At 51.0% G+C, this 27,145-nt stretch overlaps 1 protein-coding gene and 1 long non-coding RNA gene across 4 annotated transcripts; one reads left to right on the top strand and one right to left on the bottom strand.

The window, feature by feature from the left end:
• The first annotated feature begins 3,489 nt into the window (after positions 1 to 3,489).
• On the top strand, positions 3,490 to 12,425 carry LOC132083282 (peptidase inhibitor 16-like). 3 transcript variants are annotated; one of them, XM_059487910.1, is made up of 7 exons: positions 3,490 to 3,727; positions 6,102 to 6,320; positions 6,882 to 6,991; positions 8,603 to 8,691; positions 9,075 to 9,182; positions 9,255 to 10,781; positions 11,126 to 12,425. In XM_059487910.1, the coding sequence occupies exons 1-7, from the start codon at positions 3,575 to 3,577 to the stop codon at positions 11,266 to 11,268; spliced, it is 2,349 nt and encodes a 782-aa protein (XP_059343893.1). In that variant the 5' UTR covers positions 3,490 to 3,574; the 3' UTR covers positions 11,269 to 12,425. The 3 variants fall into 3 exon arrangements, with proteins under 3 accessions (XP_059343893.1, XP_059343892.1, XP_059343891.1); XM_059487909.1 differs by having other exon boundaries at positions 9,075 to 10,781; positions 11,129 to 12,425; XM_059487908.1 differs by having other exon boundaries at positions 9,075 to 10,781.
• A 4,545-nt stretch (positions 12,426 to 16,970) lies between these two features.
• Positions 16,971 to 22,676, bottom strand: LOC132083456 (uncharacterized). Its single transcript, XR_009419952.1, has 3 exons — positions 22,371 to 22,676; positions 21,519 to 21,747; positions 16,971 to 17,198 (listed from the first exon to the last, which is right to left on the bottom strand). It is a non-coding gene; the product is annotated as an uncharacterized LOC132083456 (long non-coding RNA).
• Positions 22,677 to 27,145: the final 4,469 nt, after the last annotated feature.

Raw genomic sequence — 27,145 nt, 5'->3', positions numbered from 1 at the left:
AGCCCCAGAGGCTGCAACTCAGCCCTGTGAGGGGAGAGGGCTCTGAGCTGGGACAGCATTTCAGTGAAGGACAGTTGGCATTCCCTAAAAGTTCCCTCGAAACACCACCAAGAGCAGAAGAACATTTCTCCTCCCAGCAAGATCAGGGCACTTGGGCAAACCCTGATTTTTTGCAGGGCTGGATCCCCCACCCTGCTGAGAGCCATCGAGGCACAATGCTGCTGCTGATTATCAGGCACCAACAGAATTCCAGGATTGCAGTGTTTTATCACTGCTGTGGGGCTGTGAAAACCCTTGAGTTTTGTTTTCCTGGAGGTCTTGACTTGTGGGGACAGGCTGTTGTGCAAGGACCTATTTATAGAGATCCTTGCAGCAGCAAACTCCAAGCCAGAAGGAAATCCGCTTTCCTCTTGCCCTGCTCCCCGGGACAGCAGGGCTGAGCCTGCCCACACCGGCATTTGGGGGCTTGGCTTCAGGGTGAATTTGGGGGTTTAGGCCAGGACAGAGTTTGGTGTGGTGCACAGAAACATTCAAGGCAGAGTTTTGCAGCATTTCCACTCCATTTCTGGAGTTGGCATAAAGGGGATTCTGGCACTGGGGTGACCCTGGCAGAGATTCTGCCAGGTTCTTACAGCCCCATGGCCCTGTGTGCTGAGAGGAGGAGAAGGCATTACCCACCAGCTGTGCTGCCTGGGGTGACATGGTGGCATTTGTGGTGTTTGTGAGGCCTGGCTTCTTTATCAACCTCCCCTGCTGGGTTCCCTCCATCCCAGGGCCTGTTTCCAGGCCATTGGAACCATCTGCAAAACTAAAACAGGAGGGCAGTTCTTCTGGGACTAAGGAATCTATTTTGGCCAAATCTGCCAAGCTCCAGTTTGCAGCACAGCTTCCAGAGTAGCTCCTGTCTTCAGCTGCCAGAGGGGAGTGGTGCTCACACCTTCTGCACTGCCAGGGTGGGAAACCCACGATGGCAAAACTGGGATGACCAAGGGGAGGTTTTGATACCTTGGCCAAAGAGCTCCAAGTGAGCCCTGATGAGGTCGTTTTCCTCATCTTGAGCTCCAGTTTTACAGCTCCTTGGAAAGGCTGCAGGAGCTGGGACCTCCCTAGAGAGCCTGATGTTCCTGGTGACTTGCTGAGGTGGAACTGGGTGGGAATGGGCTGTTCCTGCAGCTGTCAAGGCATTGTGGTGACAGACACAATTGGATGAGTCGCAGATGAGGTGTCTCACCGTGGCCTCCCTCATCTCAGCTCCCCCTAGCACTCACTGAACTGGTTTGGATAATACCCCACTGTTATCCTGCCCAGCTCAGGGAAATTCCCCATCAACACTTGTGTCTCAGCATTTTTAAATAATAGAGTGGATTAATGGATAAATAGTGTGGAAGATGACTAACTCCTCCAGAACTCATAAGTCTGTGTGAGTAGGGAGAAAAGAGAGATCCTGTTACTCCCAAAGCAGAGCAGGAGCCTGTTAGACACTGGCCAGCCCTGCTGGAGATGTGAGTCAATAGAAACCCAGCCTTGGTCACTTCTGTGCTGCACAGTGGGGCCTCTTGGAGCCAGCAGAGCCTGTCAGGTGCGGGTGTGTGGCTCCTGTCCCTGTCCCCATGCAGTGGCTGCTGCTCCAGGGGTGGGGGACGGGCTGTTCCTTGAGTGAGCAGAAGGAAAGCTGCATCCCACATTCCACACACACTTACCTAATGCCGGCTGGACACGAGTGTCAGCTCCAGGGTGGGGCTTGGGCCTTGCACTGCTAATCTTGATGCTTCAGACACTGGCTCCAGAAGAAGCTGTCAGAGCAGGTTGGGATTGAGAAATGGCCCTGCACCCCTTTGGCAGCTGCCCTGCACTTGCCAGAGGCATCAGCTCTTACTCACGTTTCCCCACGAGCCACATGCCCTGGTAATGACTCCTCCAGGGCTGTTTGCTCTTCCCCACAAGCTCTGTGTATCCCAATTTCCTTCATCCTTGTGGCCACGTTATCTCCTGCAGGGTTCAGCCAGGGAGCTGTAGTGCCAGGGGCTATGGGGAGCTTGGTCCTGCATCCCCACATCACCTTTGGGGAGACCAGCATCTGCACTAGTGGAAGGTGTCCTGCTCATGGCAGAGGGGTTGGAATGAGATGAGCTCTGAGGTTCTTCCCAACCCAAACCATTCCATGACTTTAAATTCTCAGCACTGCCTTGTTCCTTGTAAGCCAGGCCATGGTGAGCTGGCCAGCAGGAGCTGAAGCCTGTGTTGATGTTTTCTAGACGTTTCTCCAGGTCTCCAGAGATCAAACAACAAATGTGTGCAGGTGTCTCCATCAAGAGACAGATTTGCCTTAGCAGTACATGGGGATCTCTGGTTTTACCATCTGAGTTGAAGACCTGGTGAGAGCTTGGCCTCAGACCCCACTTGCAGGAATTCCTGGACAATTGAGGGCATGGCTGACCCCAGAGCTAGTGAAGGACAAAGGAACACACAGAGCTCAGAGAGCTGAGGGGCAGCAGCAGAGCTGTTGTGGTGAGAGAGGTGACCCGTGTGGCCCAAAACCGGAGGAGAACCGACAGAGCGTTGCCTGGGGAGGGGAGGGGAGGCAGAGCCGGGGCTGCGATGAGCTTGGCTCGGCTCTCAGAGCTGCCCACCCGCTGATCCTCCGCGATCCCTGCGGAGCTGCTGGAGCCGGGCCGGGCGCTTGCACAATCACAGATGGGAACCGGGGCTGGAGCAGCCCGGGGGGCTCGGCCAGACCCGCTCCGGCTCGGGGGCTGCGGGACACGGGTGTGAAACCCCCCAGATGTCTGCGGGACACGGTGCGGAACCCCCCGGGTGTCTGCGGGACACGGTGCGGAACCCCCCGGTGTCTGAGGAGGGAGCACAGCCTGGCCCCGCCGAGCCATGGTTTGGATATTCCAGCCAGACTCCCAGCTCTCCTATTTGGGGCAATTTCAGCTCTGTACCCTGTTCTTCCTCTCCTGCTCTCCCCTGTGCTGATGGTTCAGGGCAGAGGCATCACCCTCAGCTTGCCCCTGTTCCCAGCAGGCTGGGGCTGTTCCTCAGCTGCCAAATGCTGTCCCCCCATCACAGACCTGGGCTCTGCCTCTGCCTGGGGAGTTGCTGTGCTGCAAACTGCTCTCAGCAATTGCATCCTGCTGCCTTTGTTTCTAACGCAGCTGCGTTCCAGGCAGGGGGAAGACCAGTGTGGAAACAGGGCTTTGTCAAATGCTGTGGGATTGTTGTTAGAGATTAAGAGAAATGGAGCAGGAGGTGGAGGAGACGACCCGTAACTGAGGGCTCAGGGGATGGCTGAGGTTTGGAGCAGCAGAGGTTTGGATGAGCAATGCCAATCCAGGGATTGGGATTCAGGAACAGGGTCTGTCCCAGGGAGAGGACCCTGCGTGGTCGTTGGCACTGCTGCCTCTCCATCAAGGCCGATATGTGAGATGGGTGTGTTCTGCATGGCTCCAAAACTCTAATAAATACATTTCCTCCCCTGTCTTCAAGCTGTTGGGTGTTCCTGGCTTTTGGGAGGTGCTTTAAATCCGACTGCCAGAGCCGTGGGCTGCTGAGAGCAGAAGCTGCCTGCACAATGCTGAGCTCAGGTCTTCCTCCCGTTCTCCTGGTGCTCTCAGTGCTGGAGCTGAGCTGGTGCCTGAGTGATGAAGAAAAGAAGATCATCGTGGATGAGCATAATAAATATCGCTCCCAGGTCTCTCCTCCTGCCCAGGCTATGATGAAGATGGTAAGTGGCTTTTATTAGAGAGGAATATTGGGGTGTTTGTGTGGTCCAAGGCTTGATCTTAATGCAAGGAGGGGTCAGGGAGTTCCTTAGGGGAGGCAGAGCAATTCTCCTGTAGGGTTACAAGCAGGTGTTAATGGAAGGGTTTCCAAAGCTGCCTCTAAAGAGAAGAGTTTCCTTTACCTTTGGAGTTGTCTTTGATCATTTTCTGGAAGTTCCTAAGCGTGATGTGAGTCCCCAGATGCTCTTCCATGAGAGTGGTGCAGCTCTCACTCACAGGCGTGCCTGCTGGAGCTCCCTGTGATGGCAGGAAGGGCAGGTGAGACCCTGCCATGAGCAGGTGCCATGACCTGGAGACTTGGCCATGGTCATTGCCAAGAGTGGTGGGGGAATCCTGCTGTGTGGGACATCACACACTGCTCTGTATTTGCCTTTGCAGGTGAAGGTACTTTTATCTTTTGGAGGGAATGTCAACTTGTCAGTCAAGGTCTTTCAGTTATTTGGGCTCATCACACTCCTAATCCTCACCATGACTTGGTGTCTTAGAGATGCAGGATCCCCTATTTTGCTTGGGGAAATCAAGTCAGGTCATCAGTGGGACCTGTAGTAGGACCTAAAACAAGCTTGGTGCTGCTGCTGCTTTTTCTCTTGCTGAGACTCTTGATTTGATTAGAACTTGGCTATGAAGTTTTATCTTGCACCACATGTGATTTTTCCTCACTGTTTGCAAATCCCACAGAGAAGGACAATTGTTTATTATGGAGAGTTGGAGTCCTTTCCTCTTTGGGTCGCAGTGTGCTTGGAGGACACCTCCCTGCCTGGCCCAGAAGTTGCCCAGAATAAGTAAAATCTTTTTGGGCTGGCAAATGGGAGCTTAACAATTAGAAGAAGCAAAAAGTTAAACACAGGGAGAGGACACCTGATCAGTGACTGCAGAATCAAAGGGGACAGAGCCAGAACCCTCAGCACTGTGATCCCATGGAATCCACCAGGCACAGCAAACTCAGAGTATCACAGCTTTGGAGCCAAAGTCTTAGAGAAAACCTGAGGGAAGTGATCTCTCAGGGTCCTTAAGTCAATTCCAAACCTGTGGGGGCTGCTCCTGGCTGAATCTTTGATTGCAGCCTCTGTGCTTTGAGATGCTCCCTCTGCAGCTTCTGCTCCTGCTTGAAGACTCAGGACCTGCTCTTGGTCCGGGGCCAAAGGCTTTTTCCTTTTGAAGCCCAGCAAATGTTTAGCTCACAGCAGCCCTGACGATTCCTCAGCAGAGGTTTTCCATGAGAACACCGTCCTCACCTCCCTCCTGGGACCTTTGCTTGGGCTGAGTTTGCTCTGGATTCACCTGCTGCCGTGGCACTGTGCCTGGCTGAGGTCACTCCGTGCTTCCTTTGGCGACATGGGGCTGCTTGCTTTGGAAATATTTAGTTGAAGGGGGGGAATCTGTAGCCTAAAGCCCCTTTGCTAATGAGGCAAATCTGCAGGTGTGAGTCCCCGTTTATGGAGCCCAGCTCTGTGCCAGAGGGAGAGGGGTGTGTGCTCCCCAAATTGGGTCTCTGTCAGCGTGGCTTGGGGCCATGGTGGGAGCTGAACCAACACTCTGTGTCCCATCCAGGTGTTTCCTCCCCCAGTGCCTTCAGGCCTGTCCTCATCCCCTCAACAGCCCAGTGGTGCCATGTCCTCCTGTCTGGCACCTTTTGGATCCAGCTCTGGCTCTGTCCAGGTTCCCCCAGGACTCTGTTTGCAGGGCCAAGCTGCTCTCTCCATCAAGGATGGTCCAAAGAGCTGCAGTGCAGGATTCTCCATATGAGAAAAGGATTTCCCCCTGTGAGAAAAGCTCTCCTCCTCCTCCTTGTCCTCCTCCTGCACATCCCTGTGGCCGGGGGCTCAGCTGGTGTCGGGGCTCCTGGCTGGCGGCCACATCTCAGTTCCAGACAAACAGATGATGTTTCCAGGAGCCTGTGCTCCCAGGCTTTGTTCAGCTGCCAGGAGAGATGTGTCCCCTTCCCCTCCTGTCCCCACCCTGGGTGAGGAGGGATGGCCCCAGACCCCTCTGGTGTGACCCACAGTGGGTTTCCTTCTTTCTTCCATGACTTCATGGTTTCTCCATGCTGAGTTGAGGATGCTCCATGATGGTGTTAGATGAGCTCCAGGAGAGGTTGTGAGAGTTCTCCTGTTTGACCCATAAGCCAAGGTTCATTTTGTACTGGGATTGATCGTGGAGTTCCCCTCTCCTGAGGACTGTGTTGGGCAGGGGTTTGAATTTTCTTCATGAATGGGGAAACTTTGGCCAGACAGGGCAGGGGTCCTTGGTGGGTGCCTTGTTCCTGTTGGAGAGCCCAGTGTCCCTCCCTGTGTGCTGACTCCAAGCTCCTTTCAGACCTGGGACAAGGAGCTGGAGGCCCTTGCTCAATCCTATGCAGAGAAATGCATCTGGGACCACAACAAGGAGAGAGGCCGACGGGGAGAAAACCTCTTTGCCATGGCCCCAACGCTGGAACTGGAATTCGCCGTGGAAGACTGGAATGGGGAAGAGAAATTCTACAACTTCACAACATCCACGTGTGTCCCCGGGCAGATGTGTGGCCACTACACCCAGGTACAGCTGCTGGGGTGCAGGGGTGGCTGCTCAGCAGAGCTGGGTGAAGGATTTTCTCAGAAAGATGAAGTCTGAGTGTTTCTTCACAGTCTGGGTAGGAGCAGAGATGGTGGTGTGTTGTTATAGCGCACAAAAGAACACAAGCACACACACTGCTGTTCTCAAGGTAAAGAATAAAAGAGAAGTTTATTTTGTGACTCCAACATTTATAGTTTTCCAAAAGTGCCAGTGGATTGGAGGGTGGCAGTGCCACCTCTCCAATGACACTGGACAAACCAACAGTCCATCAACTTTCTCCTCTTCCATAAGGGAATGCAAAACAATGAGTTATTTACAGAAAGTGTGTGAGAAAGTTCGCTACAAGAATGTCAACATCAGAAGGCTTAGAAAAATCTTTAAAAAATCAGGGTGACAGTGGTGGATCCTGAATGCCAAAGTAACATGGGGATATGGGATGTGGGGCATACTCTGTGGGGTGAGGATGTCTTTGGAGCAGCCTTTAAGGCCAGGGGACATTGCTTTCACCAAATTCCCTCACCTCCACCCTGGTCTTTGCCTTAGGTGGTCTGGTCAAGCACACATCAGATCGGCTGCGGGGCACATTTCTGTGAGAAGATTGATGGGATTGAAACAGAGAACATGCACCTGCTGGTCTGCAACTATTATCCCCCGTAAGTCCCAGCCCCTGCATGGATTGGTGCATCTCAGTGGGGTTTCTGTGCTGGAAATGCCCTCATGTCACAGCAGGGTTTGTCCTTGGTCAGAAATAGAAGTTCCAAATAATGCTGCTGTTATCTTGGGTTGGTCCCAGGCTAAGGAAGGGTTGTCTGGAGATCCCGGCCCATTATTGTGACTCTGAGTGCTGGTTCAGCTCCTGGAACACACCCAGGGAAGGACCTTCTTCCCCAAGAGCTGCTCAAGGCTGAGGTGGCAGTAGCTGAGGGTACAACCTCTCCCCTGCCCTGGGCCTGGTTCTTCCCAGCTGGCAGCAGCCATTCCCTGGGTGCCTTTTGCCCTTTTGCAGCAGCAGGAAGGGTTGGATGTGGGAGGAGAGCTGGGTACCTCCTTCCCAGCCCTGGGACCAGCCTTGGCACCACTGGCTTGGAGCTGCTGAGAGCACCAAGGGTGGCCGGTGGCTGCAGACCCTCCTGGGGTCTGGAGCAGAAGTGAGACAGAATTCCCTGTCCCAATGTCCATCTCCTGCTCTGTTCTAAGGGGGGTCAGGGATCTGCTCATTCCCCAGAGTTGTCTGCCCTGGCTTTATCTGCCTTGGGGTCAGGCTGGTGAGTAAACAGCCCTGACAGGCCGTGGCAGGAGACCAAGACCTGTTTTCTACATTAATCCCAAGTTTTGCCTTGGCTGAGATATCCCAGCTGAATCAGCCCCCTCTCTGGGATGGGTGTTTCCCCTTTCCTCATGTCTCCTTTTGTTGCAGTGTGATGCAGTGGCCTGTCTCGATTGTCCCGGTTCTTTCCCGGGTGTGCCGACAACCTCTCCCTTCCCCTCCCTTGCCCCTTGCTGAGTGCTGTCCGTCAGCCTTGGCATTCCAACAGAACAAAGAACCCCGTGGTTTCTGTGTCTTTGAACCCCAGGGAGAGGGGCAGGGAAGGGGTAGGGGTCCTACTGTGACCGTGTTCACAGGGGCTTTCAGGTGAGGGAAGAGACGAGGATCTGACTCCATGTTTCAGAAGATTTGATTTACTATTTTATGATATATATATTACATTAAAAACATACTAAAGAATAGAAGGAAAAGTTTCATTTCAGAAGGCTAGCTAAGCTAAGAATAGAAAGGAATGAATAATAAAGGTTTGTGTCTTGGTCAGAGAGTCCAAGCTAACTGGGCTGTGATTGGCCATTAATTATAAACATCCAACATGGACCAGTCACAGATCCACCTGTTGCATTCCACAGCAGCAGATAACCATTGTTTACATTTTGTTCCTGAGGCTTCTCAGCTTCTCAGGAAGAAAAATCCTAAGAAAGGATTTTTAATGAAAATATGTCTGCGACATCCCATCAACCAGGTAAGGGGGGGAAAGTCTCAGGGGACAAATGACACCTGGATGGCCCAGTGTCCCCAGGGCTGAGAGGCATCTTTTGAACTTCGCTAATCACACAACACCCTTGCTGGGATGCCAAGACTGAGGGACAGCACTCAGCAGGGGCAAGGGAGGGGAAGGGAGAGGTTGTTGGCACACCTGGGGAAGGAACCTGGATGACTGAAACAGGCTATTACATCACACTACAACGTTCTTTATCTTGGCATTTTCTGCTTCCAGGGGTAACATGAAAGGCAAGAAGCCCTACGTGGAAGGACCATCATGTGAAATGTGTCCCAGGGGCACAGTCTGTGTGAACAACCTGTGTGGTGAGTGAGCAGAGCCATGCATGGCCCTGGGGGGGATGTTGGGACTGAGACCCTGGGCTGGTCTGAGCTCTGAACCCTCCCAGAGCTGTCAGGAACTGCAGTTCCAGAGCTGAACCATGAGACAGGACAACTACCTCAAGATAAGGAGGGGCTTGTGCCCTGTTAGGCAGCATTATTTGCCCCTTGCATGGCAGGAGGTTGTGAGGGCCATGAGATGTCTCCAGGCTGGGAACCCCAGAGTGGGGGATGGCCCCGAGTGACCTGAGAGGGGTCAGCTGCTGTTTCAGCCCCTCGTTGGTTTCTGCTGGTCCTGCTCCGTGCAGGGAATCCATTGAGATGAGCTGAGCCAGCCCTAACCCACGGCACTTTTCATCTCTCACCAGAACTCGTTGTAGAAGAGACCACTCCGGCCTCTGTGACAACAAAGGCAAGGCCATCCACCCCAGGCACAGCCAAACCAGAGCCCACAGCCAAACCTGAACCCTCAGCCAAACCAGAGCCCACAGCCAAACCTGAACCCACAGCCAAAACAGAACCCACTGCCAAAACAGAACCCTCATCCACAGCCAAAACAGAGCCCACAGCCAAATCTGAACCCACAGCCAAACCTGAACCCACAGCCAAAACAGAACCCACAGCCAAACTTGAACCCACAGCCAAACCAGAGCCCACAGCCAAAACAGAGCCCACAGCCAAACCTGAACCCACAGCCAAAACAGAGCCCACAGCCAAATCAGAGCCCACAGCCAAACCTGAACCCACAGCCAAACCTGAACCCACAGCCAAACCTGAACCCACAGCCAAACCTCAATCCTCAGCCACAGCCAAACCAGAGCCTAAAGCCAAACCTGAGCCCACAGCACCAGTTCACACCACAGTTGAACCAGAACCCACACCAGTGTCAACCACAGCCAAACCAGTTCCTACAACACCAGTACACACCACAGCAAAACCTGAACCCTCACCAGTGTCCACCACAGCCAAATCTGAGCCCACAAAACCAGTGTCTACCACAGCCAAGCCCAAGCCCCCAGCACAGGCACCCTTCAGCACAGCCAAGCCAAAACCTGCCAGCACAGTCCCAACAACAACCCCAGCCAGGCCAAAACCCACCGTGCCAGCAGCCACCAGCACTGCAGCCAAGCCAAAGCCCACCTCAACGGTGGCCAGGCCAACACCCACCACACCAAAACCCAGCCTAACAACCACTGCCACTAAGCCAACAACCATCACTACCACCAAATCAACACCCACCCCCCTGAAACCCACCACAGCAAACACTACCACCAAACCAACACCCACCACCAAACCAGCACCCGCCACAACCACCACCACTACCACCAAACCAACACCCACCACAACCACCACCAAACTAATACCCACCTCAACAAACCCCACCACAACCACCACCATCACCACCAAACCAACACCCACCACAACCACCACCAAACCAACACCCACCACACCAAACCCCACCACAACTATGGCCAAGCCAACACCCACCACACCAAAATCCACCCCAACTGCAGCTAAGCCAAAACTTGCTGCAGCCACAGCCAAACCAACACCCACCACCCCAACATCCACCACAGCCAAGCCAGCACCTGCTGCTACCACACTAGCACCTGCCACAACAGCAAAGACACAACTGAAAACTGCCACAACCACAAAGCCAGAACCAGAAAGGCCTGATCCCACTGAGGCAGCCAAGATCACTCTTTCCTTTGAGCCCACCTTAGACCCAGATTATAAAGTATCTCCAGAGGCAGACACTGGAGAGCCTCTTAGCTCCTTCACTACAGAGGATCCAGCCTTGTTAGAAAGCATGGGCACGGCCTTCAGCCCCAGATCAGTCCCAGAAATAAAGAAAGGTGTCAAAGAGCATGGGGAGGAGAAATCAGCCTTTCCCAGCCCATCTCCATCCCTCAGCCAAGCTGCTCCAGAGATGAAGCTAGGTTCCAATAGAGATGAGCTCATAACCCCCTCCAAGTCCATGGTCCTCAGCCCTGAAGAGCCCACGTTCTTGCGCTTAACATCATCCTCCAAAGACAAAAAAGGGCCAAGCCCCCATTTCCAGACCTCCCTCTCAGGTAAGGCGACCGTGGAGTTTGCCCTGGCATGGACACTCGGACATTCAGGGATCCCCAAGCAGCATGGAGAGGGCTTGGGAGGAGCAGTGTCACACTGGTCCTTCGGATCCTCCTCTTGTATGTGGCACCAAGCCTTTCCCTCACTCTGCTCTAACCCTGAGGGGCTGTTGGATGTCCCGTCCCTGCAGCATGGTCCCGTTCACAGCCTGCTCCCACTAACGCACAGCTTCCCTGGGCAGAGCTCTGCTGCCTCACGGAGCACGTCATGGCACACCTGCATGAGTGGGAGCTTCTCCTCTGCCAGATCCTCCCCTCTAACCCCACATTCTCCTCTCTTCTTCCAGCAGGTGCCCTGGACACAGAACTGGAGACAAACTCGGACCAGACAAGCGTGGATCCACCCAAAGGAGGAGCCCCCAGTACCTGCCTGGGCTTTTCACTCTTCCTCCTCCTCCCCAGTGCCATCCTGGTGGGCCTTCTGCTCTGAAGGGTCTTCCTCAGCTCTCCCTGCACCCTCACCAAGGCTTTTGTCAGCGCTGGTTGTTCCACAGCCCTGGCAGGCTCAGGAGCTCCTTGGACAATTCCTGTGCTCCCTCCTTGTGCTGCCTGCTCTGCTGCAGCCCCAGAGAGCCAAGGGCAGCTGATGCTGGGGGAGCTTTGTCCCCTTCCTGAGGAGACCTGAGGGCAGGAGGGTGTTTGCCATAACGCTGGTGACCTTGGATGCTTCTCCTTTTTCCTGGCTTCTGTTCAATTTCCAGGCTGGAAGGGTTGAGCTCTCCCACCCATCTGCCCATGTGGTTGGCAGGCCCTGCCACAGCCTGACCCTGGGGACAGCAGGGTGACTTGGGGACAATGAGACATGGTGGTTGGCTTTGGTGTTTGTAGATGAGACACAGTGGTTGGCTTTGGTGGTTTTTCCCAGCAGAAATGCTCTTTTCTTTCCCAATGTATCTGTCTCAATTTTGGACAAGTGTTACCTCTTTCCCTTCTTGTCCAAACAGAATTGAGGATTTCTGTTTCCTCCTGGTTCTGGTGGAGCTCTGGCCAGTACTGCCCAGCTGTTCTCCCCTCTCCTCCTCCATTCTGCAGCCCTTGCCTCCTCCCAAGATTCATTTTACGCCTGTGCCTGCACCTGTGTGCACACACAGAAGAGAAACCTTCAGAGCTGAGAGGGGCCACCAGCTCCTTCATGTAGCTTTTCCCTGCATGGCTTCATTCTTTGCATAATTTCAGTGTATTTGAACTTAGATACAGATTCCTCTTGATGTGTAACTTGTGTGTGTGTGGTCAAGGAGAACAAGTCCCCACTTGTGTTGGTACAATCTGAGCTTCAGAGGTACAAGTGACACTGCTGGAGGTTATTGGTGGCTCCTGGGCCTGTTGCAGGACCACTGGCATTGTCTGGGCCACTGTGTTTTATTTTTGTTTGTCTCTCCTCCCTTCACCTGAGGATTCCCAGTCAGGTCTGTTAAATATGTGCCAAGCTGTGCAGACAGATGGAAGGAAGAAAATGGGGAGATGCAGACCCTGCTCTGGTCATTGCAACCTTTCATTTCTTACACATGAGGTGGAGGATGACCTGAAGGCCATTATTCTGTCCTGTGCATCTCCAGAGCATGCACTGAATAAATCCTGTTGTGAAAATCTGTTCACTCTCTCTGGGCATCTGCACACCTGGGAGCTGCTTACTATTAAAAATGCTCTTAATTATGTGCTCACACAGAACTGCTAAAAGACAACATGACTTCTGTGGGTCCTGAAGGGGTTTTTTGGCTTTGCAAAAGCATCCATGTGCTGCCTTTTGTAAGGGTGTAACTTAATGTTTTTAAACCTTTGTAAAAGCAGCAGGAGGCCACGGGGATTGGGGATGACGTAGGGAATTTTTCTTGAGCATCCAGCTGAGTGTAAAGTAAAAATGTGTCCCCACCAGGAATTCTAGGGCAAGGGAAGCAAGAGAAAAAGAGCTCAGAGCAAAACAAGAAATAAAAACTATGGCTGGAGCACATCTGGTTCCCTGTTTTAGGAAGCCTCTCACACCCTAAACACAATTTCTTCTTTGCAGCAGAGAAAAAAGTTAAATTCCAAGTGTGGGCCCCCAGATTCTGTTTTTGCAGTGTTTTCACATCAGAACATCCATGTGGGAGCAGCATAAGGGGCAAGGGGCAAGGACCTTGAGAGGCAGAATCAGCACTGCAGTGATGCTGGTGTCTTTGCCTTCTGCTTTTCCCCAGCCTCCTGCCCCTGCTTTTCCCAGCAGAGCTGTCCTGCAGCTCCTCATTCCCCTTGTCCCGAGGCCCTCATTCCCCTTGTCCCGAATTCCCTTTGTCCCGAGCCCCTCTGCAGGAGCCGGGCAGAGCTCTGAGCTCTGAGCCCAGCCCGGCCCAGCCCAGGCAGGAGGTGACCAGCAGATGGCACTGGGACAGGCACCGCTGAGAACTGGGCACCTCTACTCGCCCCTGCCCGCAGTGCCGAACTTTATTTCACTGCCAGCCTCAGGTGTGGTTAAGAATCAGATTAGAAATAACCTCGTGCCCAGGTGCTATGGATGCTTCTTGTCTCCTGCTGTCCAGCTGCCTTGGGGGAGAAATCCATCCCTGCCCTGTGGACAGATAAAAACACAGCCCCAGAGGCTGCAACTCAGCCCTGTGAGGGGAGAGGGCTCCGAGCTGGGACAGCATTTCAGGACCTCGTCTGCTTTTGCATCTGTGTGAAAGACAGTGTGGCATTCCCTGCAAGTTCCCTAGAAACACCACCAAGAGCAGAAGAACATTTCTCCTCCCAGCAAGATCAGGGCACTTGGGCAAACCCTGATTTTTTGCAGGGCTGGATCCCCCACCCTGCTGAGAGCCATCGAGGCACAATGCTGCTGCTGATTATCAGGCACCAACAGAATTCCAGGATTGCAGTGTTTTATCACTGCTGTGGAGCTGTGAAAACCCTTGAGTTTTGTTTTCCTGGAGGTCTTGACTTGTGGGGACAGGCTGTTGTGCAAGGACCTATTTATAGAGATCCTTGCAGCAGCAAACTCCAAGCCAGAAGGAAATCCGCTTTCCTCTTGCCCTGCTCCCCGGGACAGCAGGGCTGAGCCTGCCCACACCGGCATTTGGGGGCTTGGCTTCAGGGTGAATTTGGGGGTTTAGGCCAGGACAGAGTTTGGTGTGGTGCACAGAAACATTCAAGGCAGAGTTTTGCAGCATTTCAACTCAATTTCTAGGATTGGTGTAAAGGGGATTCTGGCACTGGGGTGACCCTGGCAGAGATTCTGCCAGGTTCTTACACCCTTAAAGCTTTTTTTTTTTTCTGGGAGGAGAAGGCATTACCCACCAGCTGTGCTGCCTGGGGTGAAATGGTGGCATTTGTGGTGTTTGTGAGGCCTAGCTTCTTTATCAACCTCACCTGCTGGGTTCCCTCCATCCCAGGGCCTGTTCCCAGCAGGGACAGGGAGGTGTTTGCTGCTGGTTGAGGGAGAGGAGCTTCCTTTGCTTCAGCTCCTGGATCTCCCGTGAATGCAGTGGGTCAGAAGGGTTGGGGTGAGCACCTACACCCTGCTGGGTATTTGGGGTTATGCTGCTGGCAGTTCCATCCAGCTTCCAAGTATTCCTTCAGAGTGTTTGGGCTGAAAGTGCTCTTGTTCCTCAATGTCCTGTGAGGGTCTGGGGACAACCCTCCTTTCTTGACCTTGCTTCCTGGCTGCTTTTTGCTAAAAGGAGGTGCCCATTCCTCCCTGCCATTGTGGCTGCCCCAATGCCATGTGCTGTGGGATCCTGGCTGGTGAGTCAGGTTTGTGTCCCACAGACCCATGGGTATGAGCTCAGCCAGGCTGGTCACCCTCCTCCTGGGCAAAGCTGCCCTTTCCTTTGTGCCAGGATCCATTGGAGAAATTTAACATTACCTGGGCTGGTTTCTTAGCCCTTGATGGGATTTATTTGAGTTAGTGAACCCTGTGTTCTCCTCTTGCTGATATGCACATTATAAACATGTTTATAGCAAGGACTATCCAGGGCAGAGGGAAGCCCAACCTGCAACCCTTGATCTGACTGAGGGTGAGGAAGCAGGTCAGGCTTTGTGTAAGAGCTGTGCTGAGAATTTGTGTCAGGAAAGCACCTGCTGACAGCCACACACATGGTCCCAGCTGCTTGGCCAGCACAGTCTGCCCCACATCCTCATCTTGTTTGTGGCTTCCCTTTCACACCCAGGAGTTTGGTCAGTCAGGAACAGTGATCACCCCTCAAGAGGTCCCAGTTCACCAGCCAAGCTCACTTCAGGGCAATAAAATGACTCAGTTTTAAAAAAGTCAAACCAAGTTTATTTTCACGAGGGAATATCTCCAGTAATATTTTATTCATGGCTTCCAGCTCACACAGTTCCACTGTTTGAGATTCTCTGCATTAGTATCAATGCCATGGAGGGGGACGGAACAGAATCCATCTGGGACATGTGGGATTAGCTCTTTTCCAGGGGACACCTCTCCAGATGAAGTGGATTTGCTGTCCTGTTCCCATCCTTGTGCTGCTATTTTGGAACCTTCCAGGCAATCTGTGGGCAGGAGCCCTGCCCCTGAGCAAGCAGCTGGAGGATAATAATGCAGCTCAGAGCACCAAGCTGTAGTTTTGCTCAGCAAGTCGCCAGGACTGCTGAAAAGCCAGATTTATGGAGAGAGGGCTGCATTCCTTCTCTGCTCGGAGCTGCAGCATCCCCACCCAGCAGCTGCAGCTCCGCCCTGTCCCAGCAGAGGGGCCTGAAATTCTGCTTCATCCTGGGGACTCCAGCAGCCAGCTCTGGCTCTCCCTGAGCCTCTGAAATGGGAGGGCTCCAATTTCTCTGTGCTCTCTCCCTCCCATTTCATCTGAGAAGGTGTCCTCTGCTTGCCCTCGCTCCCCAGTCTCGGGTCTCACAGTCTCCCTGGCACTGAGATGCTCGTGATAATGGCCTGAAATGTCCTTCCTGGTGCAGCCCTGATCGGGTTACAGCTCCACTCCTGCTCCTGATCCTACTCACTCTGGAAAACGGCAGAGGGATTGTCCCATCTGCTCCTAAGAAACAGAAGAATTAACAGTTCCCTGTCCCTTGCCAAGGGCCAGAGCTCTGAGCAATGTTGACTTCTCTCATGTCTGTTGTCAGGAAGAGCCCAGGAGGATTAGAACCTGCTCCTTCTGCCTCATGTCTCTTCCTTACCTGTCTCCACTTCAGGACAAGATTTTAGTTGGAATCATTGGATCACCTTATGTAAACACCCAGGAGCCCCAAAATTCCCTGATGGGGTTTGCATGTGAGGGAGTTCAGTTGATAAGGGATTATCAGAGCAGAAAGAACCCTCTGACTCTGTTCCATGGGACAGGCTGGGAACTTGTCCAAAACCAAATGCACTTCCTGAGCAGGGGCCAAGCAGCCAAATCTGATCAGCTCCCAGGGCTCTGAGTCCACAGGCTGAGCTTGGCCCTGGGTCTGCTTCTGAACCCAAACTTCAGAACTGGGCACAAAAGCATGAAATAATTAACTCAGATCTGTCCCATTTAAACAAAAGTATCTGCTCCCCTCCAGACCTGAAAAGATCAACACATTTAAACACCTTACAACTCGAATCCATCTCCTGAAAAAAAAAAAAAAAAAAAAAAAAAAAAAAAAAACCAAAACAATAGAATTGAACACTGAGCTGCTGTGCAGACTCATTTCCCTGGTTCTCTGGAATCTTAGAGAGGTGGGTTCCCTGGAAGCAGGTGGCTCCATGCTCCAGTGCCTGAGGCATGAAGCAATTCCTGGAAGAATGCAATTCTGGATGCTGTAAGAGAAACACCCACTGAGCTATTTAACAATGCCATGCTGCTTTTTTGGATCCTCAACAAAAGAAGCGATGCCTCAGGAGCTCCTCCGTGGTTTTGCTGCTCTTTAAGGAAGGCAATAGACTGTATAGTTATCACCTGAAATGGGATCAAATCCCTCCCACCAAACTATACAACCTACTACCTCACCTCCACAGAGCAGAACAGACGGGTCACAGCACGGATTTGCTTTCCTGGCACCACCTGCCCCACAGCTGGTGTAGAAATGGACGAGCAGAGCTGAAGACCTGACTGTCTCCTTAGGAAAGACAGTAGATTGTATAGTTAGCTCAGAGGGAGGACCAGACTCCACAACTATTCAATCTACTACCTCAGCCTCAAGGACAGCTTGGGACCGTGGCAGCCTAAGGCACTGAGATGATTCTTATCCAGGCACTGAGATGATCCTTATCCAGGCACTGGGATGATCTTTATCCAGGCTATAGGATGATCCTTATCCAGGCTATGAGATGATACTTATCCAGGCATTGAGATGATTTTTATCCATGCACTGAGATGATTTTTATCCAGGCACTAAGATCATCCTTATCCAGGCACTAGGATGAGCCTTATCCAGGCATTGGCTGCTCCACAGGTCCTGCAAGAAGGAATGCATGAAAAATCAGAATTCTTGATGGCAGGGGAGAGGACTCATATCCAGCCTTGTCCTGGAGCTCCTTCTCCTTCTTCAAACCTCCTTCAGCCCACTTGGACTGTACCTTGTGCTTGGCACTCACACCAGCTGCAGACTTTGTGCACCCAGGGGTGCAGAAAAGCAGCAGCCCTGCCCTTGGAACCTGGGGCTGCACATGGAGATAGCAGAGCTCTCGGGAAGCTGCAGCAGCGCCAAGCACACCCAGCCAGGCTGACCTCACCTCCTGAACACACAGCATATCTAGAACAAACCTGCCAGACCAGATAAGAGAATCCATCAATTTAGCTCCCTGTGCACTCCAGGGAATTGAGCAGATTAGAAATAACTAAGTACAAGGAAGCTTTTAGGCTGCAAATGTAATGGTATCGAGTACATCAAGGCAGATCTTATTTCCTAAACAAATGAGTGCAACATGCAGCCGTGCTGTCCCTCTAATGCTGCAGCCCAGCCAAGCAGTATTAGCATGGATCTGAGACAGACTGGCTTCCCCCCAAGCCCTTGGCTCACCTTCTGAGGCTTCTTCACTCTCTGCACACCCAAATACAGAGGCGAGGTATTAATCTGGGAGTTTGAAAGGAACGTGTGAGGCTCTTTTGCAAGGAGAAGAAAGAATTCCCCTTGGAGATGAAAGAGGCCCTAACGACGAGGGAGCCACGCCAAGCAGGCTGCATGTGCAGCCCAGCACAGCCCCAAAGGACAACTTCCCATGGGAGCTCAGCAGGAGATGTCCCCAGCCTCCACAAGCATCTGCTGAGCGCTGTGCTGGGAGAGGAGGGGGCTCAGGGAGAAGTTTCCAAAGGGATAAAAGCTGCCTAATGCTTTGTGCTTCCACAGCTACCAGGCAACAGGCTAAATAATCCCAAAGCTTTGGTCAGCTACTGCAGCTGGAATCCTTGGGAGAGTTTAGGGTGGCCTCAGGTGCAAGGGTGTCTCTGCAGCAGGGGTGGGAAGCGCCCTCTCCCAGAACTCTCCATGGGCTCTCCTCATGGCATTCAGCACAGGTAATTCTCCTAATTTCCTTTGCCAGAGAGTGACCCACTGAGCTGGACCATCTGGCCCAGGCCTGTCCTGCTGTAACAGGGCATGAACATCAAACCCCAACGTGGCAGAACTGGATCCTACAGCACCAGAGTGCCCAGCCCATCGCTGGTGCCAGCTGCATCCCAAACAGCCTCCTGCTGGGAAATGCTGTTTCTCCTGGTTTTATCAGCACAGAAAGTGATGCACAGGGGTTGCACATCCCTCCTCAACCAGTCAGAACTTCAGTGAGGTGACAGCCAGGCTTTGGGGTCCATCAGGTCTGTCACTGCTCAGCTCCTTGGGGACAGAAAGGATAGTTTAAACCAAAATGTTTCAGCTTCCCAAAAATTTACCACAAGCATCAAGCAGAAGGGTGGCAAGAAAACCACCAGATGCTGCACTGGTCAGGGACTGGGAGGGTGGGTGGTGTAGATGACTCCTGGGGGATGCATAGAGGCACAGGATGATTGTCTTCTCCAAGGAGACTTTTAGCAACTTGCCTGGAGGAATAATTTTTCCTAGTTCCCAATCTGGTGGTTTTTATTACTTTAACCACATAAGCCAGATGTATCAGGCTGGCATTTCAAAGGTCACTCTTGATGCCATTGCAGACAACAGGCATTTGGGCCAATCTCAAACTGTTAGTGGAAAATTACATTAAATAACTCTGAGCTCACATAGATGTAATTATACATGGAGAGAGGGAAAAAAATCCCTTCTGACTTCTATAAGTAAACCTGAAAACAGAAGACTTAATTATAATAATTGTCTTAATAAGAGTATAGGTTTTGGGAATACCCAACTGCTGACTCTGGAATCCTGATTTTAGCAGGATCTGTGAAGAAAGGAGTCAAACAGGAGGATTTATGGATCAAACAGGGGGAATTTTTTATGCCCAGTAAGGATGACTAAGAGCATCCTACCCTCAGTATCACTGTCACACTTGTTTGTCCTACACAAATTGCAATGACAGGAATTCCCTCTCCTCATGGCCTGAGGTCTAAACCATCAAAACAAAAGACAAGGAAGGAAGGAGATGTGCCCAAATTTGCCTGGATGTGATGCAGCTATGCAAAATTCTGGATAAAACAGCCAACAGGGTCTGCAGGGCTCAGAGACCCACACCCAAAGCTTCTCACTGCCCTCTGAGATTAAACACAGTTTTGAAAGATTATTGGATCCTTGATTGCCAAGAACCTTTTCAAAAAACACCACTTTCTGTGCAGGCCTTAAGGCAGTGACCCTGTAATTTCCACTTTCCAGATTCATAGGAATCCCTCAAAATTGATCAAATCTGATTTCTGTGAAAACACTTCATAGGTTTCTGCAAGCCACTGTACAAAGGTCCCTGTGCACAGAGTGTGTCACTACATGGTCCCACTGTCTACTGCGCTTGGAGGGGTGAGGAAAATTGGGAGGTAAAGGGTTTTTTTTCACAACAAGATCCTCCAGGCTGCAATAAAAATGGCATTTGCAGTCCAGCTTTCAGACTAGTTTTTGGGATCCAAGTGACCTAAACTGCTCGGGGTGGCTTGTGATGACTCCAGCAGAAAACCCAAGATGCTGTCCCCCAAATTTTAAAACATCTTTGCCCCAGAGATTGCTGAGCATGGCCAAGTGTCTGCATTTAAAAGGAGCCCACCTCGGAGAGGAGCTGGAAAGGCTCCGAAGCCTGGAGGAGCTGCTCTGGTTCATTAAGGAGCACTGAATGAAATGGAGGAGGGGGGAGGAGGAAACCAGAAAACAACAAAGTCTCTGCTTTAAAAGCTGACACCACTTTCAGCCTTTGTGTCGGTGCCGAAACGTGCCAGGCACAGGGAGGGTTTCTCAGTGGGAACTCAGGACCCTGAGTGTCCAGGAGGATTTTCAGCCTCCTGGAGCTGGGGCAGAACCAGCCCCGGCTCCCTGGAACGGTGGCGGTGGCACAAAATGGCCGAGTGTGGCCATTTTGTTCCCTTGGCTTCGTGTCCTCCCAACCTGGCTGGAAAAACAAAACCCAAACAGACCAAAATAGAAAATTAAAATAAAATAAAAATCAAACCAAAAATAAGCGAAAAGAAGGGTAGAAGGTTTTCAGTAACTCCCCAATATTGTGGGGACCCACAGCGCCAATTGGAGGTGCTGATCCGGGCGGCAGCGAGGAACTCGCTCGCACAAAAAGCAGAAAACAACCCAAAAACCCATCTTGGACACACCCTGTGCCACGGGAAAGCAATAAAAATTACATTTGCCAAACTAGCCATGAAGACAAGTTGTTTATAACTTCTCCCAGGCCAGGAAAGCCTCTCAGCAAAGCAAGGCCAACCACCTTCGCAAACACCCCATCCTAAAGTCAATATTAAATATCACACTTTGAAACAATTAATCAAAGACACCAGGAATAGGGAAAGAGAAATGGAAGTAAAAATATTTACAGTTCAATGCTGCAACAGCCCATGCCTCTCAGCAATGCTTTTACTCCACACACTTTTAATGACATAGGGAATATTTCACATCAATTTTGTCATCGCATTTATTATTAAGCAATTAGCAGGTATCTTTATAAACAATTGCTCATCACTAAGGGGTTGTCTTGAGTCCTATCAGATGTTTCTAAACATCTGGATCATTATTAATGAATCTGATATTGTTATCTATAATGCAGGCATCTGTAACCTGCTTGTTGTATGACTTATCTTTTATTAACCCTTCCTAAATGCATTATTAAAGGTGACTATAAAGGCAATGCTTTTTCTAAATATTTTCCTAAATTTTTCTAAATATTTTCTAAGTATTTTCCTTCTTAATTTGTATATACCTCACCCTCTCCTGAAGCAAAAAAAGTCCCAGAATTTTTGTCATAAAAGATAGCCGCTACTGATATTTCACAGCGTAATTTCATTAAATACTAAAAATAAGAAGAAAAAAATATCATTCAAGCTTATTTTTACCTGTTCTGCACTCAATTCTATAGGCTAACTCAAAAATTGAAAGAAAAACCTCTTTTTTTCTGTAATACTCTATAAAACTGGTCTATTAATACTGTTAACCTTCTCAATGTTGAGTTCATAAGCTGCTCATGAAAGGTGTGCAGGTAATGTCCACCTCCAATGTAGATTTGGACCAAAACATTAAATTTGCACCGTGAAGCACCCGCCCAGCCCCTGCCCTTGCAGCCCCGGCTCCAGGACCACCGTGGCCCTGCCATTCTCTCTATTGTCTGTTTGCAAACAAGCCAAGGGGATATGGAGGCAAATCAAATACCTTTCTGTGCAAGGAAAGCCATTTTTCACCTCTTTCTGCTCTCCTTCCCAGCTCCGATCTGCAAGTGTCTGCTTCTCTCCACATGTCTGGAAAGCCACTCAAGGAACAGCAGGACGATCATTCCAGCACCTTATCAGAGCCTGATCCCCCCCGTGCCACAGGGCAGGGATCTGCTCCTCAGAGTGTCCACGAACAAAGTGACGTGGCTACTCACGCCAAGACATCCAGGCTACTGAAGGAAATGCAGAATCACTTAAAAAAAAAAAATCACTTTTATTTGGCGCATGTTCTGGTGTTTTTGCCCTGCTTCTGTGCAAAATTTTATGGTAACGCCACCAAGTTGCTTTAAACTTTCAAGGCGTGTTCCTGTTGATGGTGTTTCTGTTGTGTATCACACCTTAACGTGTGCAGGATACACACAGAGTGCAGTAAACAGCTTGTGAGCACAGTACAGCTCCAGCCTTGGGAGAAAAGCAAGGGCTTAAAAAGCCAAGAACAGCTATTGCTTTAAATATTTAAATTAAGATGCTTTTATTCCTGAGATGAAAACTTTCAAGGCAAGAAGGCAATAAACAAACAAAAAAAAATCCCTAAAAAAATATCCTCCGGATTACATCAGCTAAATCCAGGCAGTGCCAGCTCGGTGGAAAGGTCAGATCCCGTAAGCACCAAAAACAAGAGGACACACAACAGGTTAAAACGCTACCGTCCGGCAGTGACCGGCTCTGGTCATACCAAGCCGATGTGTAAAACCATCCGCCCGTCCAAAAACAAATTAAGACAACAGTGCTCTCTGGTACTTTATAAATCCAGAAGAAAGGAGGGCTGTTTTATTGAATATAGCGAACAAACCTTTCCGTCCGGCTATTCCGTGCAGCCCCGCGGCTCTGCGTGCACCGAGTAGCCCTTACGCTGCTCATACAAAAGCTCAGTTTGGCAATTCCAGGCATTTTCAGTGCTCAACATACGCCAAAACTACCCACTCTCTGCCTCTGCCTTTGGTCTCATTCCAAAATGTCCTTTTTTTTTTTTTTTTTTCCTCTTTTTTTTTTTCTTTCCCTTTCTCTCTCTTGCTACAGCCAGTGCCACGTAGAGACGGGAGAGTTGGGCTCGGACATGACAGCAGCCTCCAAAAAAGAGCCAAGTCCCAGCGTCCCGGCTTCCCCCTTCCAGACGGGAAACAAAATGGCCATGGAGCAGCCATTTTGTTTGCTGCGGGATGGGAGGGAGAAGGGAAGGGAGGGGAGACGCAGGCCAGGCGGGAAGGATGAGGGGGGAGAGGGGAGGGCGTCGATTCGGCAGGAACCCAAAAGCTCTGCAGCCATGCCCGGGCGCGTCCTCCTTCCTCCTCCACAGCAGGACTGAGCCGGAGGGATGGACGCAGGGTTGGTTTTCCAGCCCTCCCAAGATGGTTGAACCTGAGTTGCCCGGCCTGATGTGGGTGACATTTCCCTCCCTGGGCCAGGCTGGCACCTCCATCCCGCCCGTGGGGTCCGGCCCAGCTGCTGCCGGGCTCTGCGAGAGCTCCCGGAGGGAACCAGGCAGGAGAGCGGAAACCAACGCAGCAACGTCAAACTCCTGAACTTCCCTGGGCAGGAAATGGTGTAAATAACACCCGCAGAGAGGGGGAGAGGAACCCGCCTTGGGGACAGCGTGGCCTCCACAGCCCGGATCCCAACGGCACCCGCGGGAGCAGCAATCCCAGCAGCAATCCCAGCAGCAATCCCAGCTTTCCCTGCTCGCTCTCACTCCCGTCAGGATGAGCCTGCCTCAGAAACAGAGGCTCTCTCCAGCAGCACCTTGTGCCCACAAAATCCATCACAACTTTTATCTTGCTGCCCTTCCAGGGAGCGGCACCACAGCTGCCCATCCCATGGCTTGAGGAACCAGAGATGTCTCTCACTGGGCCCTCGTCTCCCAAAAGCACAGGGCTGAAGTCCCAGTTGCATCCAAAGAGACACCCAGATGAATCCCACCCTCCACCATGCGCATTATGTTCCTCTAAATCCTCACCAAAACCAATGACAGGTTTTTAGAGCAAGGCAAACATCTCACAAATCTGTCTGGGAGTACCAGCATGGGAAGACCTTTAGGAGGACACAAATCAAACAGCCCCTGGACCAGCTTGAGGACCTCTTCTCCCAAAAGCACAGGGCTGAAGTTACATCCAAAGAGACACTCAGATGAATCACACCCTTCACCACAGGTGTGATGTTCCTCCAAATCCTCACCAAAACCAATGACGGGTTTTAGAGCAAGGCAAACACCTCACAAACCTGTCTGGGAGTACCCAGCGTGGGAAGACCCTTAGGAGGACACAAATCAAACAGCCCCTGGGCTGCCTCCTTGTGTAGATGGGACAAGCTGTGAAAATCAGGAATATTCCAGGATTTAGGACTGGTAAGATCTCCTCATTAGAAGTCCTATCCCTTAAGGATGCAGGGAACTGGAAATGCCAAAACCCAGCACAGCTGTGAAGCTGTTACAGGGCCTGTAGGAAAATCCTGTAAGAAGGCTGTCAATAGGAAGAGGCACTCTGTGCCATATTTACATGGGATAAATTTAAGCACAGGAGGCTGGACCTGCTCAGCTTTCTGGAGCCACTGGGGAGGGTAATTTCTCTGCAGAGTAATTCAGAGCAGAAGCATAATGGCAACATCTTGAATTATCCTGTGAAAATGTTAAATCTTTAGATCTTTTTTAATAACCACTAATCCTCACTGCAATTTCTGGCAAAGTAACCTAAGATCTCCAGGTGAAAATTGTTATGATTTATTAGTAATTTGTTGTGATTGATTAGGCTTATTAAAATGTCCCTAAAAATAAGTATCAGCTGTAACAAACTCCACTGAGAGCCTGCTCAGGATATCCTGATTTCTGGTAGGGGTTTGATGTGGAGCCATTTGACCCCACAGGTTGGTGCCCTTTGTATTAACCTCAAAGTCTGGGAATTTTGAAGGAATTTGAGAGATCCAAGTCTGGTTTATTTTACTAGGCTTTGAGAAGACAAGGTTTGCTTGAAAACACCTGTGCATGGAGAGAACAGTGCATTTCTTGTGAAGTACTCTTCCAGGAAAACCAGCAAGACAGGCTGGAGAATGATGATCAAAGGGCTCTAGATGTGCATAGGAAGAGATCAAGAATGGCCACATGCAGCATGTCAGGGTGAAGCTTAGAGTAAAAACCAATTTCAGCTGCTCTGGCACCCAATATTCTCATCTAGAAACCCCCAACAACCTGAGGAACTCTGTTTTTACCCTTATTCTGAGGGAAAATGAACAGAGCAGGATGAAACACATTTACAAGACACATTTGGGGTGTTTTGCCTTTCCCAATAACAGCTCCCCTACATCAGCAGCACCTTCCTGGTGGTCCTGAGATGGAGAAATACAGAACTGGGGACATGCAAGGGGCTGGAGCTGCTCAGTCTATCAACAGCACACCCAGAGCTGCATGCAGCCCCTCAGCACTAGTTGGTTATTCAACAAATCTTAGTCAAATTAGGGGGGGAAAGATGGAAATACAGAGAATAAGAAATGGGGATTTTTGGGAGGCTGATGGAGGGGAGAGTGTCTGATGCATCAGCAAGAGAATGAGACCAGGAATGCACAGGTTTTGTGGACCTGGGAGGGAGCTGTTTGTGTCAGGAGAGGGAGGTGTGAACATGATTAAAATGCTGGAGCTTCACAAAGGACAAGGGAGGAGTTGCTGAGCAGGGATATTTTTGTAGCCTCCAATCTGGGCTGCTGTGGGCTCAGCAAACTGGTGGTGGATTGAGCTGTGGTCATGAAAGGAGTCCCTCCTGCAGGGCAGGCCACTTGCTTTGGTGCCTTCTGCTCCTGAGACCCCACCAGTCCCTCATTCCAGGCACTCCCTTGACATTCCAGAGTTTGGTCTGTGGCTGCCTGGGCTGCTGGAAGCCAGCAGACTGATAAGGCCCCACAATTAAACCCTGTGGGATTCTCCTCCTCAGGGAAGCATCCCTGCACGCAGGAGTTGGTTCTCATTCCTCTGCACACACATCCTCGCTGCTGAGAATTGTCATTTGAGAGCAGGCAAAGCACACAGAGCCTTCAGGTCAGGGCTGGGTGGAGAGAACAAGCTTCCCCTTTCTGTTTGGGGTCAGGGTTCCTGAGAAAGGGTCTGTGGTGTTGTCATGGGTCTGGCAAGCCAAAGAACTCTACCCTCCTTCAGCTCAGGGTTTTTTCCAGCCATGCTGCAAAGCTGTGTAAATCAGCTGCTCATCCTCATGTGTTGGAGTTGAAGGGCTTCCTCAGCATCAAAGTTTCTCCTCTGGCTGTTTGTCTGAATCTCTTCAGGAATTATCCCTCTGCTCTGATCCCATCCCAGTGAGCCCATACAAACACAGCCCCACTGCCATTCCTCGTGTGCTCTCTCCTCCCCACACTGGCCATTTGCTCATGAAATTTAGAGCAGATGAAGATGTGAGTGAAAAGCCAAGGTGGTGAGAAAAAATTTCCCTGAAAATGAGGAGAAGTGGTTTTGGTTTTATTCCTTAGCTGGTGCATGTGGGTGAAGCAAATTGCCTCCTCTGAATATTTGGATGGATTCAGTTCTTCTCAGGTTTGTCCAGGAGTGCCTTCTCTCACTGGGAGCACTCTCTTGGGATTTTTTAGGAGTCCTCCATTTCTGCCTCGAATAAATGATGTGCATAAGCCAGCAGCAGTCACACAAAACCATTTGGGACAGAAAAACCCAGACTTAACAGCTGCATTGCTAAGCTTGTGCATGCAGTCTTAGTGAGTCACTTTGCCTGTTTCCTCCTTTGGGAGACAGATATTCCCTACCTGGGATGCTGAGAAGGTTATTAGTTAATGTACTAATTAACCAAATGTGCTTTGAACAATAGAATTGCTCCAGGCAGTGGATCTCATGAAGGTCTAAGTCTAACACTGGCTTTAACAAGATTGGGCTCCCAGTTCTTATCAGCTGGGACACCTTGCCCCTGGCCAGGGAGAGAAGAATTGAACTCCTATACATTATTCATGCTGTTGGCACTCCTGAAGCACAAAGGCTGAGTCCATCCAAGCTCCCATCAGGGATGAAGATGGAGCTGCCTCATCACACACCGAGCTCTGGGGCTCCAGAAAAACCCCAAGCCCGGCTTTTGACAACATTGCTGACCTCTTTAGTACATGCCCAGCAGTCTGTGAGCCACATCCCACCCTGCTCTGGAGCTCTGCTCACACCCAGGGCAGCTTCTCCTCTCTCTTCCAAAAGCTGGGTGGTGGCACAGAACTCTCTGAAGTGAGAGATGCCTTCTCTGTCCATCTCACTGGGACCCATCCCAGGCTGGATTTAGAGCTGCAGCTGCCACAGATCCTGCAAGCCAAACCAGTTGAGGCTTTGGCCAGTCCTGAGCTCATCCCAAAGCCATTTTGTGCAGCTTCAGGCACCTCAGGTGTCTGTTGAGGCAACTGAACAGGGAAGTCAAAGCCCATAGTGGAGATTTTAACCCACTGAAAGGTTCCAACAGAGATGTAACCACTGGAGCTGGTGAAGGTTGTTTGCCTTGAATTCATGTTTGGGATGAATACAACAATCCTGCACTGCCTCAGGGTGCCAAAGTTACCCCTTAAAAGTGACACTGTCCCCAGGCCTGGGGG

Source organism: Ammospiza nelsoni, chromosome 23, assembly GCF_027579445.1.
Source record: "Ammospiza nelsoni isolate bAmmNel1 chromosome 23, bAmmNel1.pri, whole genome shotgun sequence".
Lineage (NCBI taxonomy): Eukaryota > Metazoa > Chordata > Aves > Passeriformes > Passerellidae > Ammospiza > Ammospiza nelsoni.
Note: the sequence above shows the minus strand (reverse complement) of the source record. Positions and strands in the feature narration are given on the sequence as shown.